The sequence below is a fragment of the Pseudophryne corroboree genome, chromosome 9 (assembly GCF_028390025.1).
Source record: "Pseudophryne corroboree isolate aPseCor3 chromosome 9, aPseCor3.hap2, whole genome shotgun sequence".
NCBI classification, from domain to species: domain Eukaryota; kingdom Metazoa; phylum Chordata; class Amphibia; order Anura; family Myobatrachidae; genus Pseudophryne; species Pseudophryne corroboree.
Window position 1 is genome coordinate 32,227,672 of NC_086452.1, and position 24,969 is coordinate 32,252,640.

Here is a 24,969-nt window from a genome sequence, read left to right on the forward strand (position 1 = left end):
GCTTCTTACGAAGCGATTCCATTCGGAAGATTCCATGCAAGAACATTTCAGTGGGATCTACTGGACAAATGGTCCGGATCGCATCTGCAGATGCATCAGCGGATAACCCTGTCACCAAGGACAAGGGTGTCTCTCCTGTGGTGGCTGCAGAGTGCTCATCTACTAGAGGGCCGCAGATTTGGCATTCAGGATTGGATCCTGGTAACCACGGATGCCAGCCTGAGAGGCTGGGGAGCAGTCACACAGGGAAGGAATTTCCAGGGCCTGTGGGCAAGCATGGAAACATCTCTTCATATAAACATTCTGGAACTAAGGGCCATTTACAATGCCCTAAGTCAAGCAAAACCTCTGCTTCAGGGTCAGGCGGTGTTGATCCAATCGGACAACATCACGTCAGTCGCCCACGTAAACAGACAGGGCGGCACGAGAAGCAGGAGGGCAATGGCAGAAGCTGCAAGGATTCTTCGCTGGGCGGAAAATCATGTGATAGCACTGTCAGCAGTTTTCATTCCGGGAGTGGACAACTGGGAAGCAGACTTCCTCAGCAGACACGACCTTCACCCGGGAGAGTGGGGACTTCACCCAGAAGTCTTCCACCTGATTGTAAACCGTTGGGAAAAACCAAAGGTGGACATGATGGCGTCACGTCTAAACAAAAAACTGGACAGATATTGCGCCAGGTCAAGGGACCCTCAGGCAATAGCAGTGGACGCTCTGGTAACGCCGTGGGTGTACCAGTCAGTGTATGTGTTCCCTCCTCTGCCTCTCATACCAAAAGTACTGAGAATCATAAGAAGGAGAGGAGTAAGAACTATACTCGTGGTCCCGGATTGGCCAAGAAGGACTTGGTACCCGGAACTTCAAGAGATGCTCACGGACGAACCGTGGCCTCTACCTCTAAGAAAGGACCTGCTCCAGCAGGGGCCTTGTCTGTTCCAAGACTTACCGCGGCTGCGTTTGACGGCATGGCGGTTGAACGCCGGATCCTGAGGGAAAAAGGCATTCCAGAAGAAGTCATTCCTACTCTGGTCAAAGCCAGGAAGGACGTAACCGCAAAACATTATCACCGCATTTGGCGTAAATATGTTGCGTGGTGTGAGGCCAAGAGGGCCCCTACAGAGGAATTTCAACTGGGTCGTTTCCTTCATTTCCTGCAAACAGGACTGTCTATGGGCCTAAAATTAGGGTCCATTAAGGTTCAAATTTCGGCCCTGTCGATTTTCTTCCAGAAAGAACTGGCTTCAGTACCTGAAGTTCAGACATTTGTAAAAGGGGTGCTGCACATACAGCCTCCTTTTGTGCCTCCAGTGGCACCTTGGGATCTCAACGTGGTGTTGAGTTTTCTAAAGTCACATTGGTTTGAACCACTTTCCACTGTGGACTTGAAATATCTCACATGGAAGGTGTCGATGCTGTTAGCCTTGGCTTCAGCCAGGCGTGTGTCAGAATTGGCGGCTTTATCATATAAAAGCCCTTACTTAATTTTTCATTCTGACAGGGCGGAATTGAGGACTCGTCCTCAATTTCTACCTAAGGTGGTTTCTGCATTTCACATGAACCAACCTATTGTGGTACCTGCGGCTACCAGGGACTTAGAGGACTCTAAGTTGCTTGACGTTGTCAGGGCCTTAAAAATATATGTTTCCAGGACGGCTGGAGTCAGAAAATCTGACTCGCTGTTTAACCTGTATGCACCCAACAAGCTGGGTGCCCCTGCTTCTAAGCAGACGATTGCTCGTTGGATTTGTAGTACAATTCAGCTTGCACATTCTGTGGCAGGCCTGCCACAGCCAAAATCAATAAAAGCCCATTCCACAAGGAAAGTGGGCTCATCTTGGGCGGCTGCCCGAGGGGTCTCGGCTTTACAACTTTGCCGAGCAGCTACTTGGTCAGGGGCAAACACGTTTGCTAAATTCTACAAATTTGATACCCTGGCTGAGGAGGACCTGGAGTTCTCTCATTCGGTGCTGCAGAGTCATCCGCACTCTCCCGCCCGTTTGGGAGCTTTGGTATAATCCCCATGGTCCTTACGGAGTCCCAGCATCCACTAGGACGTCAGAGAAAATAAGATTTTACTTACCGATAAATCTATTTCTCGTAGTCCGTAGTGGATGCTGGGCGCCCATCCCTAGTGCGGATTGTCTGCAATACTTGTATATAGTTATTGTTACAAAAATTCGGGTTATTATTGTTGTGAGCCATCTTTTCAGAGGCTCCCTTGCGTTTATCATACTGTTAACTGGGTTCAGATCACAAGTTGTACGGTGTGATTGGTGTGGCTGGTATGAGTCTTACCCGGGATTCAATATCCTTCCTTATTATGTACGCTCGTCCGGGCACAGTATCCTAACTGAGGCTTGGAGGAGGGTCATAGGGGGAGGAGCCAGTGCACACCACCTGATCCTTAAGCTTTTATTTTGTGCCCTGTCTCCTGCGGAGCCGCTATTCCCCATGGTCCTTACGGAGTCCCAGCATCCACTACGGACTACGAGAAATAGATTTATCGGTAAGTAAAATCTTATTTTTTGTTTTAAAGAGAACTTTTGTGTTTCTTACTTGCACTGATTTTTCCTTTTTTATTTTTTTTTTCCTGTTAAAACTTGCTGTATTTAATAATTTGGTCTGTCATTGTGCCTCATTTAGGTGTGGTTGGTGTTACTAGCGCAGTGATAGCGCTATATGTAAATGCAGAAAGGGGCGTCTATTACATGCAGACGCCTCCTGCTGCACTAGTGATACGAGCTGCGTCTTAGGACACGGCATGGGCTCAAAGCATCCACCTTCAGGCAGCTTGCGGCACCCGTGGCGCCATGCAAGCCGCCCATCACACAGGCCGGTAAATCTCCGTACTGCGACAGAGATCCCTGGCCTCTTGCCAGCCCCTAATCGGTGGCATTGTGCCTCCGTTTTTCCAAACGGAGTCCGTCGCCGCCCCTGAAACAGCGTCAGACTGTCAGTCAGTGACAGTCTGATGCCAGCCTGTATCCTATGCCGCAGGACCCGTTCACGCCCGTGCAGAACACGCCCTGTGCATGCGCAGAGTACCAAAGATCAGTTCTTTGCATCAATGGTCTCGGGTGCAAACGCACCTGAATGCCCCCCTTGTGAGAATTCACTCTCCAACATGAATACAAATAAAGGTAAATTAGGGATTTGTACCCACATTGCTTTATCAATAAATATAATTTTAATTAATTATTTGGATGGACATTCTGTGATTTTTCGCTCATTATTGAGTAATTGGATTGTTCATTCCTGCGATATTCAGGTTATTATTCCTAAAACCATATTTGTGAATCTGCTTTACCTCCAGGTTTCATTATTTCTAATTAAGTGCCAGAATACCAGTTGTGCCCGCGTTTGGTCTGTAGTTGGTCTGTTGTGCTCTTACTGTTACGTAAGTGGGGTCTGTGCTGTGGGGCCATATGTAAGTACAAACCACACGTGAAGTCCTGTGGAACACAGTAAATGTTTACCCAGAAACAGCTGGTGTTGTACTTTTTACATAAACAAGATTGAAGCCTGTTGGCTGAATCCTAAGTCCATCAAGTCGCTGGGAATTGGGACATGGCTGAATCACAAAATGTCGTTGAATTTCTAGGCTGTATTTTTATTTTTCTGCTAGTAAGAGTGCGGCCGCCTCTTTCTATTACACTAGCCCACTGCCGCTGAGACTCTGTATAGGCCGCTCACACATGTTGTGTCACTTTGCTTAGTCTGCAGAAAATTCTCGCCTTGCCGTCGTTGGACGACGTCCTGAACCCATCCCAGATAAATCCTGGCCACATCATGTACAATATGACGCACACCAGTAAGCACGGAGTCGTCTTTCTGCAAGATAAAACAGGTTCATTATCTTCACGTCTCGTTTGGAAGGAAATTTCTTCTCGTTTCCACCACTTTGTATTAACTACTTTTATTTATTTCTGTAGATGATCTTCCTCACTGGGTCCTGTCTGCTATGAAATGTCTGGCAAACTGTGAGTACAGAGGATCAGTGTTTGCAGACTGTACTGTTTATGGTTTTTATGTATGACGGACGCCTATGGGCTGTTGTCACAGAAAGGCAGGCCGGCTCTTTAGGCATTGATGTTCAGCTGTATACTTAGAATTGTGTTTGGATAGTCGGACTGCAGAGCGTTTTTCTGCTAGATTTTCTGAGACCCAATGGAAGCTGCCGCGTTCATCTATGATTGGCCCATATAATAATCTGGTGAAATCTGAGGCATTGATGGTAAGATGTAATAGAAGAGCAATGATCACAACGCAGTTGGGAGCCGCTGAGTTGGGTGGTAACACTGTGCCTCATGCATGTGTAGTACAATTATAATTCAGCTGTCTACGTACTGGGCATTTGGCTGTTTTGTGAATTGCACAAACGTTCAGCTTACTATAAAGTAATGTCATTGATCACTCAGGCACTTGTAACTATTGCTTCTGCCCACAAGATGGCGCCTTCCGCTGTGAGCAGACAGTGGGTACACTTTATTTATTTATTTATTTATTAGCAGTTTCTTATATAGCGCAGCATATTCCGTTGCGCTTACAATTAGAACAACAGTTATAGAACATAACTGGGTAAAAACAGACAGACATAGAGGTAGGAAGGCCCTGCTCGCAAGTCTACAATCTATAGGGACTTTAAATAGAACTCATACTGGTCAATTCAATTAGGAGCGCATCGAGGGTGGTAATCAGAATGCTATTGCAATGGCGAGGCAATACCCAGATTTGGCACCCTAAATGGTGATTTATTTATTTTTTGCCCCATATTCGCTCCTAAATCTGATATTTTAGTTTGCAGCTTCAGATTAAAAAGTAAATTCAGGGTCTACGGTGTGTGCTGCATATGTGCACACTACATTGCCAGTATCGGGTGCCTGATGCTCAGTGATATGGTGACATGTCTGTGATCACATGGTCCTTTCCCACCAGGCACTGTTACCCTGCTCTATGTATATACAGCTCATTACACAGGTGTTTGTCCGCTTCCCCAACAGTATACGGGACCCTTCTCTCTTCCTTCAGGGCCACGCAATAACGACCTGAGCCAGCCGACGTATCCCGGGTTTGAGCGCGACGTATTTAGGACGGTTGCTGATTACTTCCTGAACCTCCCGGAGCCTCTCCTCACGTACGAGTTTTATGAGCTCTTTGTGAATATCTTGGGTATGTATTTCCCATCGTCATCACCCAGTAGGTGAGATTTTATCTGCCTGCAGCTAGTCTCCCGTACGCTTCCTATAAACACCATAGCATGCCCGGCCCTTTTACAGCTTGTTTTGTTTATTCTATTGTTAGTGCACCCTAGGTAACGCTGTATCATGTCTTGGATGCCATTATAATGGAAGCTGTCCCATTTGGCTGACTTGGTCCTGTCTCCTCTTAAAGCCTAATACGCAGTCTAGAATCTAATGCTGTGGAAGTACCTTGTATCTTACTTGTTTGTATCTATCTGTATTTTGTGTAATACTCATGGTAAGCGCTCATAGCAAGTAGTCACCTCCCTAGCTTGGACTTCTGTTATTTAGGGTTCTATGGGGTCATTCCGAGTTGATCGCTAGCTGAAAATGTTCGCTGCGCAGCGATGATGCAAAAAAAACAGCACTTCTGCGCATGCGTATGAGGCGCAATGCGCACGCGCGATGTACTTTCACAACGGCTGATGTAGTTTCACACAGGGTCTAGCGAAGCTTTTCAGTCGCACTGCTGGCCGCAGAGTGATTGACAGGAAGAGAGCGTTTCTGGGTGTCAACTGACCGTTTTCAGGGAGTGTTCGGAAAAATGCAGGCGTGCCAGGAAAAATGCAGGCGTGGCTGGGAGAACGCAGGGCGTGTTTGTGACGTCAAAACAGGAACTGAACAGTCTGAAGTGATCGCAAGCGCTGAGTAGGTCTGAAGCTACTCTGAAACTGCACAAAATTATTTTGTAGCCGCTCTGCGATCCTTTTGTTCGCACTTCTGCTAAGCTAAAATACACTCCCAGTGGGCGGCGGCATAGCGTTTGCACGGCTGCTAAAAACAGCTAGCGAGCGATAAACTCGGAATGACCACCTTAGTCGGCTCAGTATGTATTTTCAACATTCATAAAATCGACATTGAGACACTTTTATTAAACTCTCCGTGCTGACATGTAATAATAATGCGATATTAAAGTATTGTGACAGTGGGCCTAATTCAGACCCGATAGCACCTCTGCGAATTTGCAGAGGTTTAGTCGCCACCCAGACAGAGTGAATACACGCCCTGTGCAAGTCTGCGCACACCGTGCGAAAAGCTTTGCAAATGCCGGTCAGCTACAAATCCGTTCGCAACTCACTCGCCATCTAATGATTTTTCCAGTCTGTGCGAAAATGAACCCCTGCGTTTTCCAGGCACTCCCATAAAACGGGCAGTTACCACCCCCAAACGCCGGCTTCATGTCAATCAGCCTGCGTTCGCCTAGCGATCAAAAAAGACGCAGGATTTTTTAGCAGTTTGGCCTGCGCATTACGTTCCGTACACATGGACAGGCGTTCGATAATCGGCTGCTGTGTGATTTCACACGACGACGATCAGGTCTGAATTAGGAGCGGTGTCCGCTGCTTTAGAACATGATGATAAAGCATCACATTTCACAACGTTATAATACTATATATAGCGCATAAGCATGTCAGCATTCCGGGTTCAACATTATCGACATTCTGAATGATGAAATTGTATCTACATGCTGCCAGCAGGGCTAGCCTTATGGACACACGAGAGAAGTATCTTGTACTTTGTGTTTCTGGATGATTGTGTAGATGCCGCCGGCAGGTAAGAATTGTACAGGGGATGGGAGTTTGCGGAACCGGTGGTGAACTTGGATTAGACATTCTGGGGTATTTCATAGCCGGGCAATGAGAGAAGTCAGACTTAGGTGGTCATTCCGAGTTGTTCGCTCATTGCCGATATTAGCTATGCTGCGATTTGTTGCTAAATGCACATGCGCATGGTACGCAGGTCACATGCGCTTAGTTATTTACTTAGCAGTTTTGCTGTTGTTCGTGCAGCGCTTTTCAGTCGCACTGCTGATCAGTGAGTGATTGACAGGAACGGGGCGTTTTTGGGTGGTAACTGAGCGTTTTCCGGGAGTGTTCTAAAAAGCACAGGCGTGTCAGGGAAAAACACAGGAGTGTCTGGAGAAACGGGGGAGTGGCTGGCCGAACGCAGGGCGTGTTTGAGACGTCAAAGCAGGAACTAAACGGACCGAGCTGATCGCAATCTAGGAGTAGGTCTGGAGCTACTCAGAAACTGCAAGGAATTATTTAGTAGCAGTTCTGCTAATCTTTCGTTCGCTTTTCTGCTAAGCTAAGATACACTACCAGAGGGCGGCGGCCTAGCGTGTGCACTGCTACTAAAAGCAGCTAGCGAGCGAACAACTCGGAATGACCACCTTAGAGAGGTGGAGTGTGGGTTGTAGATGGACAGTATTTGGAGATGTATAAAGGGGGGGGATGAGTGATGATGCGTTGTTTAAACTGGGATCTGGCGTATGTGATGTGCCAGTGTAGGGAATCGCAGTAGGGATGTGATAATCTGAGAGGAGGGGAAAAAAAAGGGGGGGGGGGGGCTGGTTCTTCCCCAGGTATCCCCCTGCACCCTAAATAGTACTTGCAACAATACTTGAAAGCTACATTGTATTCAGAGATATATTTGTTGCATGCATTTGCAAAGACATGGCAAGCTGCCAGTTCCCATAACGGCTGCTCTGATTACTGGCAGTCCCTGCATGATAACAGTACCCACTTAGATGTCCCAAGTGTGCTGGTGGGGACCGGTGTCCTGTTACCTGCGGGCTGGTGGAAAACAGGAAGCCAAACACAGCTCTCAACTGAAGTTCATACATCCAGCTTGTTTTAAATGCTGCTTTTGTCCTACGGCGTAAGCTTAAGGCTCATTGTTCCATAGTCCTAACCTAGCATGCAGTTATAGTGTTTCCTATAGTCTGGCTACTAAGTGCTTTGGCGATGCTGTCACACTCTAACATATAAGCTTCTAACCAGAATTTATTTACCACTCCTGAAATGTTTAACTTCTATTTCATTCCCGGTCAGTCGTATGTGGCTACGTAATGGTTCCCCACAGGCGCAGCAGGAGGCATAAACTAAAGAGAGAACCGCCCGCTCCGCAGCCATCCAAATCGCTGCAATTAAGTGATGCACATTTTAAGTCGACAGAGTGCTTGCTCCTTAGCTTGCTGCGTAAAGTCCCCAATGAAGAAGAAGAGGATGACGACGACCAAAGCTTTGGAGAAATCGGCAGGGAGCACAACAAGTTTGTACCACACGACTCCAACAAAGCGCGGCTGCACATGTCTCTTAGTAGATGGACAAGGTCTGGCCAGGTTATGGGCGGCAGCTGTCAGAACCTTTCCATCTCCAGAAGGGATGCTAGCGCGCCTTTTAAAGCGCGACTACGCAGTTGCTCAATGGAGGGAATCGCAGAAATGTCCTATTCAGAAAGAGACTTTCCAGAGACGACTTCTCCAATTTCACAGCCATGTTCTCCAAACCTTCCGCCAGGTGAGGACGTTTCCTTGGGAAGCGACGTTGAATCTTTCGGCCCGGCTCAGGCTCCGCAGCGCCATCTTATGTCCGAGAGCTCTTGTAAGCCGGATTCTAGCGGACTCTTTAGATCAAAGAGCCTGGGAGATTACCTTGGGTCTTGTTCTAGTATAAACGCTCCAATCGCTGAAATCACCGTGAAGCCCAGTCAAACTGCGCAATGTAAACTGCAGAAGCGGTTGAGCTCTATAGAGGGAAGAGAAGCGGCTGACCCGGATATCGTTGTAACCAAACGCCTGTGTCAGAGTACTATGGAACTGTCTAGGTCCTCTCTCCCCTCCTCTGCACTGCACGCTTCCCAGCCCTGCACTGGCACGCAAAGTAAGGTTAATGCTTTTTATTGCATGTTTCCCGCATGTCTGTGTGATGGCACCTACTTATAATTCCTGCATGTGACGTCACTTAACCTTCTTCAATCACAGTAATGCTTTTATGTCTAATATGTGTCCTTCTCACTACTGCGTAAAGGCATGCCTTGTTCTCCTTCAGCTTACTTTAAATGGAAGTGTGTCCATACAGGTATTCAATACCTCTCCCAACAGAATACACATTTGAAGTTTTAGGGGTTCATGGGGTCTGTAAACCCCCCCAAAAAAATGTTTTGCAGTTGAAGTTAGATGCTAGAATATTAATACAGTAGTTTGTTTTTGACTTATTGCCGTGTAGACCTTTTTTCATTGCTTATACATGGGCTGTGCATGTGGAAATTACATCTAACTTTAAATTCCAGCTGAAATGACAGAATGCTATCCTGGGTGCTGTCGGTGCTTGGTGCTCTGCTGTCTGGGATGCCGCTAGTTTGTGTAGAACCGTTTTGATTTGTCTGTTTCTTAATCTTTGGTAAATGCTTCAAACTTCAGCTTACCATACTGTCCCTTTAAATCGGGACACATGAATTACACAGGTTCTGTGGCTGGCTGACTTCAAGCCTGCATTTCAGTTGGACTTAAGCAGCCACAGAACCTGTGTAATTCATGAGCGTCCGGTTTAAAGGGATAGAATGGGAAGCCTATTCAAACTGCAATCTACAATCCAATCGCATCTGTGCCTAGATCTGTGTGTAACATCTGTGCAGCATGATCCAGTATGACGTTACATTTACATCCTATACTTGGTGTTCCAACCTATTGCATACAGCAGAAGCAGCCAATGTTGTGTACTAAACCAATACGCTTAACGGTAGAGTCTGCCTCTTTACTAGGAGGCAGTGACCAGGCACGAGGCACAGCTTGCCTCAGTGAGGTCACTGGATTAATAGTGGAATGGATTGGTGAGCTGGTGCTTTAGTCCACAAAACGGCTGCTTCAGATGTGTGTTGCGGATGTGTATAATTGAACAAGATGTAAAATGCGCACATTTATATGTTACTTGGTGCGCGTGACGTTAGGTTATACACGTTTATTCAGAGTAAGGCGCTATAAGGAGACGTTCCGACCAATTGTGACTCCAGTCATTTCGGTTTTGTTCTGCTTTCAGTTTATTTTAATTTATTGTCTTGTTCATGTCATACTTTTATAATAAATATGACCCAAAGCGGTTAATGAGCATAAACGGTCTGAGCGAAATGCGTGACCATGATGTACAGAAAGCCACAAGGAAAGGGGAATGTACTTGCTAAATCCCCAGGCGAACACGAACAAGCCAATACATTTGTATATTTGACGCACAATCACTGTTAAGGCGTCTTATGTTCCCGGTGTAGTGGTCCTCTATGGAGATCACTGACTGTAGTCTCTGCACTGACGTATCTCCTCCTGCTCCCAGGCTTGCTGCAGCCTCACCTGGAGAGAGTCGCTATAGATGCTCTGCAGCTGTGCTGCCTGCTGCTCCCTCCTCCCAACCGCAGGAAGCTCCAGCTGCTGATGAGAATGATCTCCCGCATGAGTCAGAATGTGGACATGCCACGCCTGCACGATGCCACGGGGACCAGATCACTGGTGAGTAGCTCGCCTGGCAATGAAGGCCGGTCACCTCTTTGGGAGTCATGTCCTGAGTTTTGGAGTGAGTTTCTTGTTTTCCATTGAAATTCTGTCGTTCCAGATGATCCAGACCTTCTCTCGCTGTGTGCTGTGCTGTGCAGAAGAGGTGGACCTGGATGAGTTACTCGCTACACGACTGGTCTCCTTCCTCATGGACCATCACCAAGATGTCCTCCAAGTGCCTTGTTATCTGCAGACGGCGGCTCAGGATCATATCCAGTACCTCCAGAGAGCTCATGTACGCTAAATCTCCTCCAAGTAACGGCTTTAGTGCATTTCACTGGGGCGTGAGTCACAACTATGAGGGAGATGTAGCAGCCCTCCTAAAGAGTGGAGAAGTTGCCCATAGCAACTTAGCTTCTGGCTGCCATTTATCAAACGCCATTCAATCAGAAGCAAGGGCCACCCTTTTAGAAGGTGTTAGCCTAGTGTCAGCGCACTTACTACACTCATTCATCACAGCTGGCCACGTAGGTGAAGAGGCGGGTGGAGTTAGAGCAACATGGAGCCACGTAGAATGTCTACAGCAGCACAGATTATTTCAGCAAGGCTATATCCACATGTAGGCAAGGGTGAAGTCGGAGGGTCTTGGCCAGTTTGCAACTCTACATGTTAACCGTAAGAGGAATGTTGCGATAGGATCTTGTCACACCCTGTGGGAGATTGTGACCTCCGATATATGGGTTTTGGGTTAGGTTGACACCACATAGTTGGTCAACATGTAAAAGTTCAGCATCATTTACCATCCACATGGACTAGGATAGGGAATAGTAACCTGTGACGAGCGCAGTGGTAGAGCGAGGTACCTGGCCGAAACATGTTGACCTTTTGTGTCTACGTTTTTCATGTCGACCCTATGGGGTCGACCTAATTCTGGTTGACCCACACCCCAGATTTATATTTCTGCTGCGGGGTACACAGGGCTCCACAAGGAATTACATCGGGGGGTGTAGAGTAGGATCTTGATCCGAGGCACCAACAGGCTCAAAGCTTTTGACTGTTCCCAAGATGCTCAGCGCCGCCGCCTCCTCTATAACCCCGCCTCCATGCACAGGGAGCTCAGTTTGTAGTTGGTGACTGCAGTAGCAGGTCACTTAACAGGGGGCTGCCTCAGGCAGCCTATTCTTAGCTATTAAATTTGACAGAAAAGAAGAAATCTTTTATCAGAATCTACAAGGGCTGCAGCAGGCTCGGTCTAATAGACATCTCTGCTGAAGCTCCATCACCCGCAGCGGCGCTGTATACTCCCGCGCCCTGGTTGCCGGGTCACTGCAGCGGATGCTCCGGTTTCTTCCAAAGGTCGGTCACACACACACCGACCTGGATCGCGAGGCCGCTGACGATGGGGAGGTAAGGGGCTTCTGTGCCCGCACTTTACCGTGATCCAGCGCGACCATAGGGGGCGGGCCGCGCTGGCATGGACACTGATTACTGGGCAGCCGCTCCACTAGCCACCAGGGACAGTTAAGGGGCACAGGTCTGGGGGGTTTTCTCCTATATTAACCCTGTTTTGTACTGCCCGCAGCGCCCGGTGCAGGTGGAGCAGGCCGGACCTGAGGCCCCTCCCCCAGCGCGCCATTTCTGCAATGTTCCCGCCCTGGAGCTGCATATCTCTCCCTCACTCCTGACCAGCAGCCATCACAGATCGAACTGAGCTGTTTCTAGGACTGCTGGGGGAAATCCTTCTCTGTGGAACCGCCTGATTGCCAGTGCTGTGCTTCTTACAGGACACTTAAGTATTCTACCTGTCACTGGGACCGTGTTAGTTAAGAAAGAGTGCATACATTCAGGGTTGTGTGGTACAAACACCCTGTGATATACATCCAGTGTTTACTGTGCATTGTTATATCTATTGTTATCACGTATAGCCATACTGAGTATTACTTTGTATAGCTAGTCCAGTGCAGTTTATGGTACATAATTTCTGCATGGCACGCTTGTGACTATATACGTGTGTTTGCATTTAGCTGCTGCGTGGTTACCTTATTACAGGGTATTTCACTCAGTGGGCTACTCCTGTATTGCTATACCTGAGGGGGCCAAGTGTTTTCAGGTTTTTCTTTCTGTTTAATATAGGTGTGTATCACAAGATATACTGACAGTGTATTTTTACTTGTGATTTATAGTCACCATATCATCTATATCTCTTGAACTCACGGTCTGTGCTACCTTAGGCACGCTTTACTGGGAGTTCTTGTCGGTATAGTGCTGCTACACTTTGTACCTGGTTGCCCAATATTGTGCACATAGTTATGTCTGCTACACGTGGCAACACCGCTGCGGCTTCTCCCACACTGCGTGGTAGTGAGACTGCGGACGTCATGGAGGATTATATCGCAGCTGAGTGTTCAGGTTCAGGGGGTTCCTTGCCCCCCAGTGGGTCGGTAGCACCTGGGGCATCACAAGACCCATCTTGGGCTACATTTTCCACATTAGTAAACACGCTTGTGACTAAATTAACGCCCCCTGTGGGACCACCTGTGCCACTGCAACAGTTTATGATCCCTGCTGTGAACCCGCCATGGGCGGATCAGCTTTCTACTCGGTTACAGCATTTGAACCGATCTATGACTAAATCTAAGGGTCACTCTCACCTAAACGGGCCATTACCTCCTCCCAATCCACGGCTATTCCAGACGCATCCTCTGAAGAGGACGGTGCATATACTGATCCCACAGACACTGACACAGATGTTTCTGACAGGGAAGGAAAATCATTAGTGGATGTCCCGGATTTGATTGAGGTGATCAGACCCATTCTTCAGGTGACTGATGAGCCTGAGTCTGTCTCCAAGAAACCGGATAGGTTTAAGCGTAAGAAGGTGGTTAAACAAGTTTTACTCCATTCTGATCACCTGGCTGACATACGCCAGGAATCCTGGGAGAATCCAGGGACTAAATTTATACCGAATAAGAGACTGGCTCGCTATCCTCTCTTTATGTAAAAATTGGGAAACCCCTCCGCCTGTAGATTCTCATGTGGTGCGTATGGTTGTTTCCTCTCCTCTGCCAGTAACTACCGTCACCTTTCTGAAGGAACCGATGGATCGACGTGTGGAGGGCTGTTTAAAAGCGATTTATACCCTAACGGAGGCTGTACATAGGCCAACAATTGCAGCGACTTGGGCTGCTGAAGCTGTTGAGGCGTGGGCTCAGGAACTTGAGGTGAAACTGCCTTCCAATGCATCAGAGCATGCCCGACAATGTCTCTCGTATATCTTCACGGCTTCTCTATACCTTAAGGAGGCGGCCTCCGATGCCGGGGTGCTCGTGGCCAAGGCTGCTACTACGTCCGTCTTGGCCAGACATATCCTTTGGTTGAGATCCTGGTCGGTAGATATGGATTCAAAGAAAACCCTGGAGGTGCTTCCTTTCAAGGGAGACATTATCTTTGGAGAAGACCTCAATAAGATTGTGGCTGATCTGGCTATTGTTAAAACAGCTTGCCTACCTAGTACGGCTCCTTCAACGCAGAAGGTTAAAAGTACTTTCCCTCTGCCCTTTCGTCCTCCAGGTAAAGCAAAAGGTCAAGCGTACCCAAAGCAAGCTTGTGCTTCCAGACCTGCCAAGCCCAGACCAAAGCGTGCCTGAGCCGCCCGTCAGCCAGCTTCCAAAACGGACAAGCCTGTCGCATGACGGGGCGAGCCTCCCTCTAGGGGATCCCAAGGTGGGGGGCCGACTTCTAGGTTTTGCCCAGGAATGGTTGAGGACCACTTCAGATACCTGGGCGAGGGAAGTCGTTGTTCGAGGTTACGCCATACCCTTCAAGAATTGTCCCCCGCAGCGGTTTTGCCTGACAGATGTGCCTCTGTATCTGGCAAAAGCAAACACATTGCAGTCGGTGGTACATTCCCTCCTGACCACAGGAGTGGTAGTACAGGTGCCTCTGGCTCAGAGAGGCAAGGGGTACTATTGACCACTGTTTCTAGTCCCGAAGCCGAATGGGTCCTCGCGGCCCATTCTCAATCTGAAGTCCTTGAACAAACGTGCGGGTCTCCAAGTTTCGTATGGAAACCCTGCGCTCTATTGTTCTGGCCATGGAGCCTGGGGACTATATGGTCTCCCTGGACATACAGGATGCCTACCTGCATATTCCTATTGCGGTATCTCTTCAGCAGTACCTGCGGTTTGCGGTGGGCAACCTTCATTACCAATTTTGGGCGTTATCCTTTGGTTTAACAACGGCTCCCTGAGTTTTCACCAAAGTAATGGCGGTCATGACAGCTATGCTCCGCCGTCAAGGGGTCAGGATCCTACCGTACTTGGACGATTTGTTGATCCTGGCAAATTCCCCAGAACTTCTCCTGTGTCATCTCGATCTGACGGTCCAGTGCATGAAAGCCCACGGGTGGCTGATCAACTGGAAGAAATCCTCCCTGGTTCCTTCTCGGAGCATGTTACATCTGGGAGCGTTATTGGACACTCTCAACCAACGGTTGTTCTTGTCTCAGGAGAAAGTCCTGAAGCTTCAGGACAGGATTTGATGCTTCCTATCTCGTCCGCAAGTGTCGATACATTCGGCAATGCAAGTGCTAGGTCTCATGGTGTCGGCTTTCGACATGGTGGAGTATGCTCCATTCCACTTTCGCCCTCTGCAGAAGTTAATTCTGGCCAAGTGGGACAGCCTGCCTCACCGGGTCAGATCTCACATGATCTCCTTGTCTCCGGAGGTCCGCCTGTCACTGAGCTGGTGGCTGCAGGACCAACAATTGAGCAGGGGCTGTCCCTTCTGGATAACCAACATGGGTCCTTATGACGACGGATGCCAGTCTGAGAGGTTGGGGCACGGTGTTGTAACAACACTCTCTTCAGGGTCGGTGGACCAAGGAGGAGTCTCTGCTCCCGATCAATATTCTGGAACTGTGGGTAGTGTTCAACGCATTGACAATGGCCCAGCGTCTAATTCAGAACAGACCTGTTCAAGTACAGTCGGACAACGCCACCACGGTGGCGTACATAAATCATCAAGGCGGCACTCGAAGCTGCATGGCGATGAGGGAAGTATCAAGGATTCTTCAGTGGGCAGAACGCCATCTGCCGGCCATATCAGCAGTGTTCATTCCGGGGTGTTCTGAACTGGGAGACGGACTATCTCAGTCGTCAGGACGTGCACGCCGGAGAATGGAACCTACATCCAGAGGTGTTTCAACTTCTTGTGGACAAGTGGGGCCTCACAGATGTGGATCTGATGGCGTCTCGACACAATCACATGGTTCCGGTCTTCGGAGCAAGGACAAGGGATCCTCAAGCAGTGTTCGTGGATGCTCTGTCAATCCCATGGAACTTTTGGCTGCTGTACGTGTTCCCTCCAGTGTCACTCCTGCCCAGAGTAATACGGAAGTTCAAGCAAGAAGGAGGAAGACTACTTCTGCTAGCTCCAGCGTGGCCCAGACTGCACTGGTTCTCCGATCTACAGGGCCTCTCGCTAGATTGTTCTCTTCTACTTCCACAACGACCAGACCTTCTCATTCAGGGCCCTTGTGTTTACCAGGACTTGGCCTGTCTGGCTTTGACGACATGGCTCTTGAGGCTTCCGTCCTGAGGGCCAAGGGTTTTCTGAGGCGGTCGTTCAAACTATGTTGAAGGCCCGTAAGCCGGCTTCTGCTCGGATTTACCATAGGGTCTGGAATGCTTACTTTACTTGGTGTGCGTCTCACAATCATGATGTTTTCAAGTTTAGCACGGCCAAACTGTTGGCCTTCCTACAACAGGGCCTGGACTTAGGCCTGCGTCTGGCCTCCCTCAAGGTTCACATTTCTGCCTTGTCGGTTTGGTTTCAGAGAAAGATTGCCACCCTACCTGATGTCCATACATTCACTCAGGGTGTGTTGCGGATTCAGCCTCCTTATGTGCCGCCTGTGGCCCCTTGGGACTTGTCGGTGGTTTTGGAGGCCTTGCAAGTGTCTCCGTTTGAGCCTCTTGCCTCTGCTGACCTTAAGTGGCTTTCCCTTAAGGTCTTGCTGGCTATTGGTTCGGCTAGAAGGGTCTCAGATTTGGGTGCCTTGTCCTGCAAGTCTCCCTATTTTGATTTTTCACCGTGACCGGGCGGTTCTTAGAACGTGGCCCGGTTATTTGCCTAAGGTGGTGTCTTCTTTCCACCTTAACCAGGAGATTGTGGTTCCGGCCTTTAATTCTCCTGAGTTGTCTCCCACAGAACGGTCTTTGGATGTGGTACAGGCTCTCCGTATCTATGTGAAGAGAACTTCCTCCGTAAGGAAATCTGATTCTCTTTTTGTATTATTTGGTTTTCACAAACGTGGCTGGCCTGCTTCCAAGCAGACTCTGGCAAGATGGATTAGAAAGGTGATTGCACATGCTTATATACAGGCTGGTCGTCCAGCTCCTGCTACCATTAAGGCCCATTCTACTCTGTCGGTTGGACCTTCTTGGGCGGCCCACCGTGGTGCGACCCTTGAACAATTGTGCAAGGCGGCTGCGTGGTCCTCAGGGAACACGTTTATAAGGTTCTATGCCTTCGATACCCAGGATGCTTCCTTTGGACGCCGGGTTCTTGTGCCCGCTACGGTGCGTCCCCGATGTAATTCCTTGTGGAGCCCAGTGTACCCCGCAGCAGAAAATGAGATTTCTCTGACGTCCTAGTGGATGCTGGGAACTCCGTAAGGACCATGGGGAATAGCGGGCTCCGAAGGAGGCTGGGCACTCTAGAAAGATTTATGACTACCTGGTGTGCACTGGCACCTCCCACTATGACCCTCCTCCAAGCCTCAGTTAGATTTTGTGCCCGGCCGAGGTTGGATGCACACTAGGGGCTCTCCTGAGCTCTTAGAAAGAAAGATAGACGGGGTTACTATTCCACACTATTTGTGGTACCGAAACCGGACGGTTCGGTGAGACCCATTTTAAATTTGAAATCCTTGAACACATACATAAAAAAAATCAAGTTCAAGATGGAATCGCTCAGGGCGGTTATTGCGAGCCTGGAAGAGGGGGATTACATGGTATCCCTGGACATCAAGGATGCTTACTTGCATGTCCCCATTTACCATCCTCACCAGGAGTACCTCAGATTTGTGGTACAGGATTGCCATTACCAATTCCAGACGCTGCCGTTTGGACTGTCCACGGCACCGAGGGTATTTACCAAGGTGATGGCGGAAATGATGATACTCCTTCGAAAAAAGGGAGTTTTAATTATCCCGTACTTGGACGATCTCCTAATAAAAGCGAGGTCCAAGGAACAGTTGTTGGTGGGAGTAGCACTATCTCAGGAGGTGCTGCACCAGCACGGCTGGATTCTGAATATCCCGAAGTCACAGCTGGTTCCGACGACACGGCTACTGTTCCTGGGTATGATTCTGGATACAGTCCAGAAAAAAGTGTTTCTCCCGGAGGAGAAAGCCAGGGAGTTGTCATCTCTAGTCAGAGACCTCCTGAAACCAAAACAGGTATCAGTGCATCGCTGCACGCGGGTCCTGGGAAAGATGGTGGCTTCTTACGAAGCAATTCCCTTCGGCAGGTTCCATGCCAGAATCTTTCAGTGGGACCTGTTGGACCAGTGGTCCGGATCGCATCTTCAGATGCATCGCTTGATAACCCTGTCTCCAAGAACCAGGGTGTCTCTACTGTGGTGGCTGCAGAGTGCCCATCTTCTAGAGGGCCGCAGGTTCGGCATACAGGACTGGGTCCTGGTGACCACGGATGCCAGCCTTCGAGGCTGGGGGGCAGTCACACAGGGAAGAAACTTCCAAGGACTATGGTCAAGTCAGGAGACTTCCCTTCACATAAATATTCTGGAACTAAGGGCCATCTACAATGCCCTAAGTCAAGCAAAATCCCTGCTTCTACACCAGCCGGTGCTGATCCAGTCAGACAACATCACGGCAGTCGCCCATGTAAATCGACAGGGCGGCACAAGAAGCAGGATGGCGATGGCAGAAGCCACAAGAATTCTCCGATGGGCGGAGAATCATGTACTAGCACTGTCAGCAGTGTTCATTCCGGGAGTGGACAACTGGGAAGCAGACTTCCTCAGCAGACACGACCTCCACCCGGGAGAGTGGGGACTTCATCCAGAAGTCTTCCAGATGCTGGTAAACCGTTGGGAAAAACCACAGGTGGACATGATGGCGTCCCGCCTCAACAAAAAGTTAAAAAGATATTGCGCCAGGTCAAGGGACCCTCAGGCGGTAGCTGTGGACGCTCTAGTGACACCGTGGGTGTACCAGTCGGTTTATGTGTTCCCTCCTCTGCCTCTCATACCAAAGGTATTGAGAATAATAAGAAAGAGAGGAGTAAACACCATTCTCGTGGTTCCGGATTGGCCAAGACGAGCGTGGTACCCGGAACTTCGAGATGCTCTCAGAGGACCCGTGGCCTCTACCGCTCAGACAGGACCTGCTACAGCAGGGGCCCTGTCTGTTCCAAGACTTACCGCGGCTGCGTTTGACGGCATGGCGGTTGAACACCGGATCCTGAAGGAAAAGGGTATTCCGGAAGAAGTCATTCCTACGCTTATTAAGGCCAGGAAAGATGTTACGGCAAAACATTATCACCGCATATGGCGGAAATATGTTGCATGGTGCGAGGCCAAAAAGGCCCCAACAGAGGAATTTCAACTAGGTCGATTTCTGCATTTCCTGCAAGCAGGAGTGAATATGGGCCTAAAACTAGGCTCCATTAAAGTACAGATCTCGGCTCTGTCGATTTTCTTTCAAAAAGAACTAGCTTCAGTACCTGAAGTTCAGACATTTGTGAAAGGAGTGCTGCATATTCAGCCCCCATTTGTGCCTCCTGTGGCACCTTGGGATCTCAACGTGATGTTGAGTTTCTTAAAATCACATTGGTTTGAGCCACTAAAAACCGTGGATCTGAAATATCTCACGTGGAAAGTGGTCATGTTATTGGCCTTGGCCTCAGCCAGGCGAGTGTCAGAATTGGCGGCTTTATCATGTAAAAGCCCTTATCTGATTTTCCATATGGATAGAGCAGAATTGAGGACTCGTCCCCAATTTCTCCCTAAGGTGGTGTCAGCGTTTCACCTGGCCCAGCCTATTGTGGTGCCTGCGGCTACTAAGGATTTGGAGGACTCCAAGTTGCTAGACGTTGTCAGGGCCCTGAAAATATGTTTCCAGGACGTCTGGAGTCAGAAAATCTGACTCGCTGTTTATCCTGTATGCACCCAACAAGCTGGGTGCTCCTGCTTCTAAGCAGTCTATTGCTCGCTGGATTTGTAGTACAATTCAGCTTGCACATTCTGTGGCAGGCCTGCCACAGCCAAAATCTGTGAATGCCCATTCCACAAGGAAGGTGGGCTCATCTTGGGCGGCTGCCCGAGGGGTCTCGGCTTTACAACTTTGCCGAGCAGCTACTTGCTCAGGGGCAAACACGTTTGCAAAATTCTACAAATTTGATACCCTGGCTGAGGAGGACCTGGAGTTCTCTCATTCGGTGCTGCAGAGTCATCCGCACTCTCCCGCCCGTTTGGGAGCTTTGGTATAATCCCCATGGTCCTTACGGAGTTCCCAGCATCCACTAGGACGTCAGAGAAAATAAGAATTTACTCACCGGTAATTCTATTTCTCGTAGTCCGTAGTGGATGCTGGGCGCCCATCCCAAGTGCGGATTGTCTGCAATACTTGTAAATAGTTATTGTTAACTAAAGGGTTATTGTTGAGCCATCTGTTGAGAGGCTCCGTTGTTTTCATACTGTAAAACTGGATATAGTATCACGAGTTTTATGGTGTGATTGGTGTGGCTGGTAAGAGTCTTACCCGGGATTCTAAATCCTTCCTTATTATGTCAGCTCGTCCGGGCACAGTGTCCTAACTGAGGCTTGGAGGAGGGTCATAGTGGGAGGAGCCAGTGCACACCAGGTAGTCATAAATCTTTCTAGAGTGCCCAGCCTCCTTCGGAGCCCGCTATTCCCCATGGTCCTTACGGAGTTCCCAGCATCCACTACGGACTACGAGAAATAGAATTACCGGGGAGTAAATTCTTATTTTATGGTAAGAACTTACCGTTGTTAAATCTCTTTCTGCGAGGTACACTGGGCTCCACAAGGCGCCCACCCTGACGCACTTAGCTTCTTTGGGTTGGTATTGGCATAGCCACTGACATCCTCTCCTGTGGTGAGTGTGTGGTGTATTTGGCTACGAGCGGTTGTCGTCTCTGGTACCTGCTACTGCATTGGGCTGGTTAACAAAACTGAGCTCCCTGTGCGTGGAGGTGGGGTTATAGAGGAGGCGGCGCTGTGCATCTTGGGAACAGTCAAAAGCTTTGAGGCTGTTGGTGCCTCGGATCAAGATCCTACTCTACACCCACCGATGTAATTCCTTGTGGAGCCCAGTGTACCTCGCAGAAAGAGATTTAACAACGGTAAGTTCTTACCATAAATCTCGTTATCACATGTTTCGCTATCTAATTTCGTAATTTAATTTAGGAAACCTTATTGGGGACATCCTGAATATTCTTTTAGATTTACGGTATTTTGGTTTATTATGTGAATGAGCGTTTTCAATTCATTTTTGTTTTTAATCGTTATTTATTTATTTTTATCCCCTGCCACTAATTAAAGGTCTTTATTTTTGCAGATGAATGACCCGGCTTCTGGCTTCTATTTCTGCAAGCAGATTAGCGCACAAGAGTTTGAGAAGCAGAAAGTCGTCGCATCACAGGCTGCCATTATGGAACTTCTGGAGAACATTGTGAAGGATAAAAATCTGTCGACGAAAGAGAAGAAGAAAAAGCTGAAACAGGTCAGACCTTGGGTCTCTCCCGCCGACTCTTAGTTCACTGTATAAATCTATAGAAGTCTTGTTTGCATTATGGCTTACTCTACAATAATAGACCACACCATCTTACTGAGGATTCTCCTCCCAGTAGAAAGAATGGTTTGTGCAGGACTTGGGCAGCAGTTACGCGCTAGGCCTAAGGCAGTGCTGAGAACATCCCTGATCTCCTCATTGTGTAGAATGTTGCTTCTAAATCTCTTCCATTCTCTTCCTCTCAGTTTCAGAAAGAATATCCGGAAATATACAAGAGCCGCTTCCCTACCACGGAGAGCGAGGCCAAACTCTTTGGGGATAAACCTACAATCAAGCAGCCAATGCTGGTTTTGAAAAGGCCAAAATTTCGCAGCTTAAGACACTGACTAGCACAGCGGTCCCCTCTGTAGGGAAGTTCTCCCCGTCTACCTTCCAACTTCACCTAAGGAACCAATGGGTACACACTACGTGATATATTGGCCAATCTCTGATCATCAGATAGTGTGTACCTACCAATCAGATGGGACAATGCGGTGTTCTGTTAAGCATGTGACGATATTGCGTCCTCGTATGGCAGATGGTGCAGTGTGTACAGCAATGCGATATATCATTACATCACCACAACATTGTAAAGCCAACAAATAGCTAACCATGCGATGTTGTATGTAAATGCCAGGGGACAGCTGACCTGTTATCTGCACTATGCTCTGGGCAATTTCCCACCCACAAGAGCACTCACGGGGGGGATATGTGGGTAGGGCTGGGACCACTGACCAGTTAGTGCTTATAATGCAGACTAAATGGCGATTTTCATGCAGCATATAGGCCGCTGTATTTCAGAGGAAGGATAGCACACAGCGGTTATTTTTTGCACGTAGCTATGTGTAAACCATGCGGCTTTATTTCTTGCAGGTGAACGAGGATTATGATCCTGTACCTGTATATTTAATGTGTCCCACGGACAGTTCGTCAGTCATTCTGACATTGTAGTGAGTTCTGTTCCGCTTTGATGATATATTTCCTAATACTGATGTGTGTTTCCCTCACCGTGAAATGAAGAACGCTAAATTACCAAAGATTGCTACCAAGTACGACGTCTCCTGCTAATAACAAGACTTGAAAACAAGGAACTTGAATTAAAACTTTATTCTTCAGGTTTAAAAGAACTTTAATTACTGTGTAAATGGTTGATTTTGTAACTCTTACAAATCTGAAATGTTTCCAAGCATTGAGGCCATCTTACTTTTTTCAGAATACGAAAGCCAATCCGATAACACTTTACATTTTTATTAGAGTCCTGGTCTCCTGACAGACAAACTTTCATAGAAAGAAAAGCCATTGTCCACAGCATTTGTTTCCTTGAAATGCTCGATTTGAAATATTGGTGGTCATTCCGAGTTGTTCGCTCTGTAATTTTCTTCGCATCGCAGCGATTTTCCGCTAACTGCGCATGCGCAATGTTTGCACTGCGACAAGTAAATTTGCTATGCAGTTAGGTATTTTACTCACGCCATTACAAGGTTTTTTCTTCGTTCTGGTGATCGTAGTGTGATTGACAGGAAGTGGGTGTTTCTGGCGGAAACTGGACGTTTTATGGGAGTGTTTGAAAAAACGCTACCGTTTCTGGGAAAAACGCGGGAGTGGCTGGAGAAACGGAGGAGTGTCTGGGCGAACGCTGGGTGTGTTTGTGACGTCAAACCAGGAACGACAAGCACTGAACTGATCGCACTGGAAGAGTAAGTCTCGAGCTACTCAGAAACTGCACAGAGAAGTCTTTTCGCAATATTGCAAATCTTTCGTTCGCAATTTTGATAAGCTAAGATTCACTCCCAGTAGGTGGCGGCTTAGCGTGTGCAATGCTGCTAAAAGCAGCTTGCGAGCGAACAACTCGGAATGAGGGCCCTTGCCCGTTTACACAGTAGATGGAACCTGTTTCCTGCACACCAGAAGAGGCCATTTTGTGGGCTGGGCCAATATCCATGAGAATGCGGTTTATTGGTTCTTTTAGGTCCATATGACATAACCGAGCTAATTTATGCTCCTCCCACAAAATGGCTGCGTCCGCTATGTGTAGCGGACAGATATTCTTTAAAAGTTTGAAACCAGTCGTGCCTCGTGAGCTGACGCTTCAGGAAGTGTGTATATTTGCTGTATTTGCACTCCATTGTTAATGTTCTCCTGTATTTATACATGTATTTTCAGTGTTTTTATGTTTTTAATTATTCACTTTTTTTTTTTTTTACTTTCTATGTATCTGCATGAAGAACTTGGCTTTATATTGTTTTTAAGAAAAAAGCTTATGTTTTCTTTAAAGCTAAAAATACTTTTTAATAACTATGAAAAACAATAAAATATATTTCTGTATTTTGACAGATTGAGTTATGTGATAGATGTGACTGGAGCAAATTCCATTAGCTGCGCGGCTCTGCCAGGATCTACTCAATTACTGCCGCTCAGTCGCCGGTAAACCCCTGAGGGTGCACTTAGTGCAGAGTCTTCCTAGCAGCCTCGGGAGCTGTGAGGAAAGGTCCATGTTAAGTACCCCCTATGGGGCTTACTGCACAGAATTACCCTTAGATTTTGGGCACTTAACCCAGAGTCTGTGGGTTAACACACGGTAAGTCCTGGGGCTAATTGAGGGTTTTGCCACCCAAACCTAAACAAAAAATAAAACCCATAGTTTGGTTTCAAATAAGATGTTCAGTTCCCTGCTCTTATGATTTGCAGTGTCCTCAGAGGCCTGTAATCGTCCCAGGCAAGGTTCCTGTCCCAGCAGCACAGAGGATTTTGTGTAATGAACCCTTACAGCCATCTAGCTAGTTGCAAGTTTCTGTTTCGTTTTAAGTCTGAGCCTGTTCTGGAGCTGCAATATTGGGGTAAATAACGGCGTGGGTCCCCTGGCTTTTCTAATAACCAGCACTAGGCCGAACCAGCAGAGGGCTTACGTCATAGTAGGGGGACTCGCTTCATGGAGTCCCAGTGTCATTACATACAACACCCCCAAACTGGTCAGCCTAGGCCCGGAACTCCTCGGGAACCCTCTCCCACCCTCCCTCCTCCACTTCCCCCATTTTTAAAGGGTCTCTCTCCCGAGGAACTTCCCAGGCCTGGACTGAAAGCCCTGCATCCCTGGTGGCGGTGGATGCTAGTTTCATGGTGTAGAATAGTCTAATGTTGTTTGCAATGGAACTACAAGTCCCAGCAAGCCTTTCCTAGCATGCAGGCCCATGGAGAACTGCAAGTGTCAGCAATGCCCAGACATTAAAGGCCCACTGGCACCTGTAGTCCTACGGTAAAGAAAATCTTAAACTAATGACTGTACACCAATTGTTTTAACCCCTTTTTTTTTTTTTTTTATACATAAAATCATACTTGGCGGTTACTGATCCCCATGTAGTAATCCTGGGTCTTGGTAACCCAAATAAAAATGCAGTCATCCAATCCGGCCAACTGTGCTGTGCAGTATATACGGTGCAATCCGCGATATGACATTTCCTACGAGGGACACTGCTGATCAGCGGATGCTGCCATAGAAACTACCTGCTGATTGGCTAAAAGTCAGACGGTCTCAGCCAATCAGTGCTTCACCATTGTGGACTGTGCTGCATGTTCAGTTATGGCTCCGGTTCTGTTTTTGTTTTGTTTTTTTGGTTTGCCAACACCCTGGACTACTACATGAGCAA

The 24,969-nt window shown here is 48.0% G+C and overlaps 1 protein-coding gene across 2 annotated transcripts in view; it reads left to right on the forward strand.

Moving 5' to 3' along the window:
* The window catches only part of DEPDC1 (DEP domain containing 1), a 148,569-nt gene extending 124,963 nt beyond the window's left edge, over positions 1-23,606 (forward strand). Inside the window, exons 5-12 of one of the 2 annotated variants that reach the window (XM_063939112.1) lie at positions 3,717-3,847; positions 3,933-3,980; positions 5,029-5,169; positions 8,075-8,905; positions 10,349-10,521; positions 10,625-10,801; positions 21,113-21,277; positions 21,532-23,606. In XM_063939112.1, coding sequence (XP_063795182.1) covers positions 3,717-3,847; positions 3,933-3,980; positions 5,029-5,169; positions 8,075-8,905; positions 10,349-10,521; positions 10,625-10,801; positions 21,113-21,277; positions 21,532-21,672 — 1,807 coding nt within the window. In that variant the 3' untranslated portion in view covers positions 21,673-23,606. The remainder of the gene's footprint in view (positions 1-3,716; positions 3,848-3,932; positions 3,981-5,028; positions 5,170-8,074; positions 8,906-10,348; positions 10,522-10,624; positions 10,802-21,112; positions 21,278-21,531) is intronic. The other variant, XM_063939113.1, reaches the window with a different exon arrangement.
* Positions 23,607-24,969: the final 1,363 nt, after the last annotated feature.